Source organism: Schistocerca serialis, chromosome 2 (assembly GCF_023864345.2).
Source record: "Schistocerca serialis cubense isolate TAMUIC-IGC-003099 chromosome 2, iqSchSeri2.2, whole genome shotgun sequence".
NCBI classification, from domain to species: Eukaryota; Metazoa; Arthropoda; class Insecta; order Orthoptera; family Acrididae; genus Schistocerca; species Schistocerca serialis.
The window spans coordinates 121,121,187-121,131,120 of NC_064639.1; the positions used below are offsets into that span (position 1 = coordinate 121,121,187).

The window sequence follows — 9,934 nt, forward strand, 5'->3', positions numbered from 1 at the left end:
AACGCCCGGTAACAGTTTTGCCACGACAGTTGGCAAGACTTTCCGGTAGTTTGCTCGCATGGATTTCAACAGTTCACCTACGGATTTGTTATAATACTAGTTTCTTTGCATTTACCGTCAATGAACTTACAATGGTTGTTAATCGCACAAAGTACTTTTGGTTTTTTTTTCTTTTTGGCGTACCGCACTGTTGACGTCACGTAGGGGATTCACCTGGTACGCAGTAGTCTTCACTTTTGAATAGGGCTGCCTAAGAATTGGAATGTGATTTTACCATCAAATAATGTTAATATTTCAGTAAGACATTATTTTGCTGTAGTATCAGCAGAGCCACTTATGCTGATAAGTTTTTCTGTCTTCATTGCTGACGTGCGTGAATTAGTTTCTCGTATGTTGGAGCACCTGGATGGCCTTGTGTAAGGTGGTTTGTGTCTCAACAGTTGATGATGCAACAGTGCAGTTTTGTAGCAGTTTGTCGTGGGTGTGTTGTTCAGGAAGAGGTGCGCGTCTGTGTGAGTGCAGTTTTCCTCCGCGTTGGTGTTCGCGACACTGAACCATGTACGCGAGCGACAGCATAAGATCGCTCCACGCTGCGGTAAGAACCGGCAACTTGCAAGGTGTGACGGAAATGCTAGCAAAAGGAGCAGACGTCGAAGGTGCAGATTCTTTCAACGTACGACCGGTCCATATAGCTGCGGAACAAGGCCATTTGGACATTCTTAATTTGCTTATAGCAAGGGGCTGCAATGTAGATGCACAAGGGAGTTGTGTTACGCCGTTGGGCAAACGGGAGGTGGGCATGACGCCGTTACATTTAGCAGCCAAACATGTTGACCCAAATCTCGTGCTCAGTTTGATCTCTGCTGGCGCTAACGTGAACGCCAAGACTGGTTCGAGAGTGGTTCCACTGCATGTTGCCGCAGAGAACGGCCGTCTGTGCGTAGTGAAGGCGTTAGTTTCCGCTGGTGCAGACGTGAATGCCGAGGACGACAAAAATGTCACCCCTTTGCTTTCTGCTGTGGCGCAGAATTCTGAAGACGTGGCCAGATTTCTCGTAGCAAACGGTGCTGCTGTAAATGTGAAAAATTCGTACCGTTATACGCCGTTGCATTTCGCAGCCGAGAAGGGAAATGTTAACATAACGAAGCTGCTGGTCCAGAACAAGGCCGCGATGAATGCAAAGCATGTGGGAGGCTTCACCCCTTTGCATTTGGCCATACAAAACAGACAAACCGCAGTAAGTCGGATTTTGATAAACAGTGGAGCAGATGTGAATGTGAGAGATAATGAGAGATGGACCCCTCTACATAGCGCAGCGTACAGCTTATACCCAGCTGAAACCGCTAGGCTGTTGATTGCGGAAGGTGCTAGCACGAATGCGAGGGACAAAGCTGGAAGAACACCCTTGCACCTTGCTGCAGAGAATAATTTCACCGATGTAGTTAACATCTTGATCAGAAACAGAGCAGACGTTAATGTCACCGACTTACGAATGTGGACACCACTGCATAGCGCAGCTTACGTGGGTAGTGTGGACGTCATAAAGATTCTTACCGCCAGGGGCGCTCAAGTGGATGCGAGGACACGCAAACGGGCTACACCCCTGCATTTCGCAGCAGATTACTGGCGTGTCGAAGTAGTTAAATATCTTTTGGCAAAAGGATCCGAAGTCAATGCAGCTGATCGCAGAAACTGGACGCCACTTCACTTCGCAGCAGATGAGGGTTCCAACGAAGTCCCTCTTACGTTGTCCGGACACTTGTGTGCAAGTGCGCAGGATTCCAAACTGAATACCGTGAAAGTTCTCATTGAAAGCGGAGCAGATGTAAATGCAAAGGGTAGCAGAGGTGAAACCGCATTGTACCTAGCTGTGAAGTACGGCGATCCAGTAGTAGCTAGATGCTTATTAGAGAATGGTGCATATTATGATGTGACAACCAAACACTACTTCCGTATCACGACTGTTTCGCAGATTGCCGCGATTAAAGGGAACAAGGATGTAAATGCTTTATTGCTTGCTGCCGAAAACCTGTTCGAGGCCGTGAGAAAAGCCAAGTGTGCTGAAATTGAAAAATGTATTCAGGAAGGAGCACCAGTCAACAGCAGAAGCGTCAAGTACGAAACACCACTTACGTATGCGTCTTGGAAAGGACACTTAGCCGTTGTTAATGTTTTGCTTAAAAATGGGGCAGCTGTTAATTTGAGCAACAGCAATGGTAATACTCCTCTACATTATGCAGCGAAATTTGGGCATCACGAAATATTGTGCGTCTTATTGCAACATGGTGCAGTGTACAATGCAAGCACCAAAACTGGCAAAAAAACGCCGTTACATTTCGCCCAACAAAGTGGAAGAAAAGAAGTTAAAGAGACTCTAAAACTGATTGAACGTATGTTTATTAGAATCAGGAGAAAGGATAAGAAAGTGCTAAAAGAGCTGAGTGAACTGAAGAACATAAAATGTGCAGAATATCATGCCATAAAAAATTGCAAAAATGTACATCAAGAAACTCTGACACAGATAGCTTCAGAAAATCGATTTTACGATGTATGTAAATTGTTTTCTGATGTGTAGTAGAGTACTCGGTTATTGCTCAGTTTGACAAAAGTAGATAAAAGTTATGTAACATTATAATGATTTTGTGAATTTTTTTTACACTGTCAAAAGATATTTTAGTGTTATCAGCAGCAAAGTACTCATCATAACTTTTTCACTGAAGATTAAATTTTATCACAGTGTAATTACAATCTACATATATTTCAGATGTGTAAATCGTTATCAATTCGAGTGATGAGTCACTGAAAAACAATGTTATTGAGTTTTGCATAAATAGTAATATCTACAGAAGTTCAGAAGTCTATACTTGCGTGTAAATGTTCTTAATGGTTTCTCAGGGCAACTGATAAAATCTTGTCTCTTACTTCTATATGCTTTTATGTTCATTCTCAACTTAATGTTAGAAGAATGTGAAAATACTCTGTAAGCTAGCTATTTGTTTGAATGCTCACAAGCCTTGTGATTTTCTGAAGAATGCAAGAGTTATTCCAATGCAAGAGTTATTCGCTCCATTAACTGTGGTAAATGTGTTCATAATGTTGACATTTCAGACTTTAAAAGAAAAGAAACTGACACAGATAGCTTCAGAAAATCGATTTTATGATGTATGTAAATTGTTTTCTGATTTGTAGTAGAGTACTCGGTTATTGCTCAGTGAATGGTTTGACAAAAGTAGGTAAAAGTTATGTAACATTATAATGATTTTGTGAATTTTTTTTACACTGTCAAAATATATTTTAGTGTTATCAGCAGCAAAGTACTCATCATAACTTTTTCACTGAAGATATAATTTTATCACAGTGTAATTACAGTCTACATATATTTCAGATGTGTAAATCGTTATCAATTCTAGTGATGAGTCACTGAAAAACAATGTTATTGAGTTTTGCATAAATAGTAATATCTACAGCATTTCAGAAGTCTATACTTGTGTGTAAATGTTCTTAATGGTTTCTCAGGGAAACTGATAAAATCCTGTCTCTTACTTCTATATGCTTTTATGTTCATTCTCAACTTAATGTTAGAAGAATGTGAAAATACTCTGTAAGCTAGCTATTTGTTTGAATGCTCACAAGCCTTGTGATTTTCTGAAGAATGCAAGAGTTATTCCAATGCAAGAGTTATTCGCTCCATTAACTGTGGTAAATGTGTTCATAATGTTGACATTTCAGACTTTATAAAGTTTCATGCTTAATATGTATTTGAAAATCATAAAAATACATTCTGTGTATTGAAATAACAGTATGAGGTGCTGCACAGTCATTGACATTTATAAGCCACATTTATCTTATTATTCTCATTTTTGTAATAATTGAATAAAGTCTTTCAATAATTGCTGTAAAATTTCTACTGTAACTTTTATGTTTCTATGCTCTTTGGAGAATTGGTACCAAATGAGAATCTTGTAGCCATCATTCTAAGCTGTAGCTATTGCCTTTTCATAACAGTGTAAACTGATGAATCTCATCACAAAAGCAAATTAACAGATCAAATGTTTTAAATAATTATAAATTAATGCTCTGCATGTAAGAAAAAAAATTATGGTAACGGGTTAGTCGATAGAAAAATGAATTTGTGTCTGTATATGCTTTACTATCAGTTATTGATGTTTACAAAATCTAGTCACAACTTTGGAGCAGTTTTTGTTGTACTTGCAACATCTATAGCACTTTTACAAAAAGCTATTGAAAATAGCAAGTAACATCCCATTAATGCTCAAACATATAGAATATCTACCATAAATAAACAAACAGCTCCTAGTTAGTTACAAGTAGGTACAGTGCACGTAATTATACAGTTTGAAATCATGACAGCCACAGAAAACCTCAGTAATACTTGAAAGTGGTAGAAAAAAATTGTACCAGATTACTGTGTCGTAATCATGGTTGCGGTACACAGAAACTAGCAGATGGTGAAGGAATTGCTAACATTATAGGGCTGCGTCAAAAAATTTGTAGGTGAATGCAGTGAGCATACAGAGTGTAGTAGGCTTAAACCTTTTGAGTAGCTAACAATGTGTATTATCTCTCTCTCTCTCTCTCTCTCTCTCTCTCTCTCTCTCTCTCTCTCTCTCTCTCTCTGTCTATCCCCTGTGTCTGTCTGCTGTGTCTTGTACACAAGTTAAATTTAACTTAGTGAAATTAGGAGGAAATCTGGTACATTGGAATGAACGGGAAAGCTGTTTGCTCACATGTATTAAGTAACTGATGTATATCTCCTATTGGTAGTTTAGATCTAGAAAACAAAGCTTAGTATTTATCAGAACCTGTAACTGTTAGAAGCCTGTTCAAGTGGCCAATTCCACTTGTCATTCAGCCAAGAGATTTTTCAGTTCTTGAAGCTCAGTGATGAGGTAAATTGTAGGAGTGCATAGTGAGGTGGCTTTTAATTTGTATGGATTCTGAATTGGATCCTTTATGTCTTATAGGACAAGGTTGAAGGCCCATGCACTGGAATATTGAACCCATACCAAATTGTGACAACAGGGTAAAGCCTGCATGGAAATTAACATTTTATCTTGCATTGTGATTGTGTAAATTGTGTTTCAGCAGAAACATAGCATTATATAGGAAACATACTGGTAAGTGAGGATAGGAACTCCAAGGTCTCTGGAGAGGCCTAATAAAGATATATGGTTATCTTCTTCAAACAATACTCTTACTTTTCGGCATTGCTGAATGTGTACTTTATTTACTTCAGCTTTTACTGCAGAATATAATTTCATCACTTATTTATTTCAGTTTGGTCCTGTGACATTCATATACAAGACAAGTTAATAACAAATACAGAGGAGGTATAGATTTATTGTATATGATAACTTTGATACAATTATCCTCAAGTGATTGCTGTGGACAAGTGTGACTGTAAACACAAAGGATTATGTTAATACATCATATTATATATGTAATTAATACAGGTTATCATCTGTGGTTGCTGTATGACTGATTACATTATCAAATTCCATTTCATGTAGTGACGCATTTGTTCACAGAGTAGAACCTGTGTGGACAGGCTTCCTTTCTTTATCAACCCCATGTTTTAGGGTAGTGATTATATAATTGTGTTCCACTATGGAGGACATTTTGCTGAAAGACAGATGTTCTGGCATGGGGGACATGAATTTTACTGCAGTTTCTTGCTCTATGATTATGCACTTAGCTGTTTTATAAATATTCAGAGATTCTGAAATATTTCCACAGAAAGATTGTTGTTTTGTGTATATATGGACATGGAAGGTTCAGTATTTTTAATCTAGGGAAAAGAATATGAGATGAATCTTGCACTTTCATGTTGCCAGTGATTCTGGTAGCTTGTTCTTGACTTTATTTATTTATTTGTTAAGCATCCATTCTTCAAATATTTGATATAGGATATAGCTTACTTTCACATTAGGACACAATTTTGAATACATGTTACATAACAATAACATTGACTGAATGACGTAAATGGTACATTGAAATACAATAAATTAATATAGTAGTACAATCTAATATGTTGTACAATAGGTAACAAAAGCAGTTTCAGATACAGTTTGAAATACATTTCAAATACATGTTGTAACTCTAGACTACAAGGACTGAAAGTATGCAAAATCAAAATACATTGACATTATTGTCTTCAAGTAAATACAGTGAGATGTACTGGTCAGTGCAAACTTGCTGAACTGAGCTGGCTGGTTAACATATTTATGTGGTGACTCCAGTTTAGTATCAACCAAGTGTCTGATTTAATGAATGGTCTTTAATATTTATTTCTGGCAGTGGAGGGTAGCTTTTACTGTAAAATCAAAATACATTGACATTCTTGTCTTCAAGTAAATACAGTGAGATGTACTGTTAAGTGCAAACATGCTGAACTGAGCTAGCTGATTAACATTTTGGTGACTTCAGTTTAGTATCAGCCATGTGTTTCATTTAATGAATGGTCTTTAATATTTATTTTTAGTAGTGGTGGTTAGCTCTTATTGTTTCAAAATTGTATAATATGTGTCTCTGTGAGATTAGAGCTTAAAATGTTTGCTGTGAATATTGCCAGGTCTGGGTATAGCATGGTTTAGTTGGACTCTTGATTGACATGCTTGCTATCAATCACAAGTTTATGAATGGTCATTGGAAGTTATTAGGAGGTCATTTGTATAGGATTAGATCAGAAGCAGATTCAGCACGGAATCTTATGGGACTCTGTGTATTATGCACTCCTGTTCTGAAACAAGTTTTATTTCTGTCTTGTAGTTTTATCATTGTGCATTCTGTTTTTCAGTTACCTTCTATACATACCTGCAAAATGGATGATATGTTTTTGTGCACCAAATACGATTTTGTTTCACTTAATCAAAGGGCTTGGCGAGGTAACGGAACATACCAGCAGGGTAGTTTTTGTTGTTTAAGCCTCCCAACGTTTTATTTGTTAAGCCATATATCTTTCTCTGTTGAGAACCCATTATGAAAGCCAAACTGAGAAGCGGCTAACCAGATTTTCACAGAATGGGTGAGTATTCTCTTGTAGATCACTTTTGCCAAATGTTTTGAACAGAAGTGGAACAAGTGAAATGGATTTATAATTTGCTGATTTGAGTATCTCTGTTTTTATAGATTTGTTGAGTCACTGTCTAATTATAAAACTCAGAGGTTTCATTTAAATACACAGACAGAGGTTTACCCATGTCATTGACGTAAAAGTTTTGTTGCCTCTTTATGGGTATATACAGAATTTTACACTGACGTCTCAATCTTAATTCATCTTTATTTGATTGTTTATTAGCAGGTGCAATGTTTGCTGCTACCTTGAGCAAGTATTACTTATGGGCTGTAACTGGGCATCTTGGTAGTGGGGAAGAGTGCATAGGATTTGCTATGGGGAGAGGTGGGGTGTGGGGGACAAAAAGCTCCACCTCAATGTGCTATAAGTACACAGTGCAGGCACCAAAAACCTGTGTTTTGAGCTTCCACAAGTAGTGGTACCTGGCTTTCTTTCCCGAACTGAAGTAGAAGGAAACTGCCAAAATGGGCCATAACCACATCATCTCATTTTTGAAAAATCACAATGAAAATAGTGCAATAAAACACAGATGATGATAGCAATGCTCAGCAACAAAGCAAACGACAGTGCAGTCAACACCAGCTAACGTTACGCTCCACATTTGGTAACGAATATCTGCGGATCACTAAGGCATGAAGTCTCCTGAAAGTTGCTGACTGCTACCGATCAGGACTGAGCAGGCCATGTTCCATGTTGTAGTTCCCGTGAAGTAACTGTTAAATTGTTTGGCCAAGGGTTTCACTGTGTCATTGCCGTAACTGTGTGGGAACTTGGTTCATTTGCTTAGCTGCTCTTATTTGTTTTTGCTTCAACAGAGCTCCAGATTGTTTTTCCTTGATTTTTGTGGAATATTTTATTATTTGTACATAGAACATTGTCCTGCATTTCACACAAAAGTAGCAGGAGTTTACAATCCTTCTGGTTTTCATTACTGCTTTTCCTCTGAATTAGGGAAAGCTTTGGCTTATTGGCACAAGATACTTTAATTTCAGGCATAATCTATCCCTTGTCCTTGCTTTTGTTTCGTTGTACCCTGGTTTCCTTGTAGAAAAACAAGACTCATAATGCTATAGCAATGTGTTTAAGAAAGGGTTACATTTTTCATCTACGCTGTTTGCTTCATAATTACGTTTCCACTGCACCTACTGGTACAGCTTTTGCACAACTCCATTACTGGTTACTAGTTACAGTTCCATTACACAATATTTTTATTATGTAAAATTTTCTGACCAACATGGCCAGTAAAGCAGTTTAATGGAATTTGCATCCAAGTCACCGAAAGTATTTTGGTTTAAGAACAGCTTGTCAAAGTTTGTTGTACTACCTTCAGTTTACACCTTTATACTAGAAACTTTACAGTGAGAATTAATGCAAAGCTGGAAATAGGCAACTATAGGCATGCTTGTTCAGGACTGAAATAATAATAACAACAATAAGGGGTCACCAGGTAAGTCTTTGTATATTTATTAGCACACTCCACACAAAATATATAATAGATGTAAGTGAATATTCGAAATTCTTAGGAGTTCGAATTCCTCTGCTGTGCCAATCTTTTCATCTCAACCAACATCCTCAATTTTTTACTGGAAATATACTAATCTCTGTCTTCTTCAACAGTTTTTACCCCCTGCAGCTCTCTCTAGTACCATGGAAATTATTCCCTAATGCATTAACAGATGTCCAGTGATCCTGTCCCTTCTTCTTGGTCATTTACATATATTCCTTTCCTTGCCGATTCTGTAGAAAACCTCCTCATTTCTTACCTTATCAGTCCACCTATATATGGTACACATCCTAAACGCCTAAATGGGGGAATTTTTGTGTGAAGATGTTAACAGATTTTAAGGATCAAAATGTCAAAAAGTTGACTGACTTTTTCTATCTTCAGCCACATATGTCTTATGGCATCATATTGTGGGCTAACTCATCTTGGAGGAAGAGAATGTTGGTTGCACAAAAGCATGAAAAGATAAATAAGTGGCATCCACTCTAGAACTAATAGCTGTATCAATATATCACTCCCCTAGTAATAATGAAGAACTGTTTATAAAAAATCCAGAAAATTGAGAATAGTGCTCTTAAAATATAAAAATTCTGGTATTTGGCAGTGTTAATATACATTTTAGGTTGTTGTTGTTGTGGTCTTCAGTCCTGAGACTGGTTTGATGCAGCTCTCCACGCTACTCTATCCTGTGCAAGCTTCTTCATCTCCCAGTACCTACTGCAACCTACATCCTTCTGAATCTGCTTAGTGTATTGATCTCTTGGTCTCCCTCTACGATTTTTACCATCCAAGCTGCCCTCCAATGCTAAATTTGTGATCCCTTGATGCCTCAAAACATGTCCTACCAACTGATCCCTTCTTCTAGTCAAGTTGTGCCACAAACTTCTCTTCTCCCCAATCCTATTCAATACCTCCTCGTTAGTTACGTGATCTACCCACCTTATCTTCAGCATTCTTCTGTAGCACCACATTTCGAAAGCTTCCATTCTCTTCTTGTCCAAACTGGTTATCGTCCATGTTTCACTTCCATACATGGCTACACTCCATACAAATACTTTCAGAAACGACTTCCTGACACTTAAATCTATACTCGATGTTAACAATTTTCTCTTCGTCAGAAACGATTTCCTTGCCATTGCCAGTCTACATTTTATATCCTCTCTACTTCGACCATCATCAGTTATTTTACTCCCTAAATAGCAAAACTCCTTTACTACTTTAAGTGTCTCATTTCCTAATCTAATCCCCTCAGCATCACCCGATTTAATTTGACTACATTCCATTATCCTCGTTTTGCTTTTGTTGATGTTCATCTTATATCCTCCTTTCAAGAC

At 37.7% G+C, this 9,934-nt stretch overlaps 1 protein-coding gene across 1 annotated transcript; it reads left to right on the plus strand.

The window, feature by feature from the left end:
- Nucleotides 1-454: 454 nt before the first annotated feature.
- On the plus strand, nt 455-2,593 carry LOC126455455 (ankyrin-3-like). The gene has a single exon (XM_050091205.1). It carries the CDS (start codon nt 557-559, stop codon nt 2,573-2,575), a length of 2,019 nt encoding a protein of 672 aa, XP_049947162.1. The 5' UTR covers nt 455-556; the 3' UTR covers nt 2,576-2,593.
- The last annotated feature ends 7,341 nt before the right edge of the window (nt 2,594-9,934 follow it).

Excerpts from the sequence above, each read along its gene's own strand:
- LOC126455455 (XM_050091205.1), top strand. The coding sequence starts at position 557 with ATGTACGCGAGCGACAGCATAAGATCGCTCCACGCTGCGGTAAGAACC.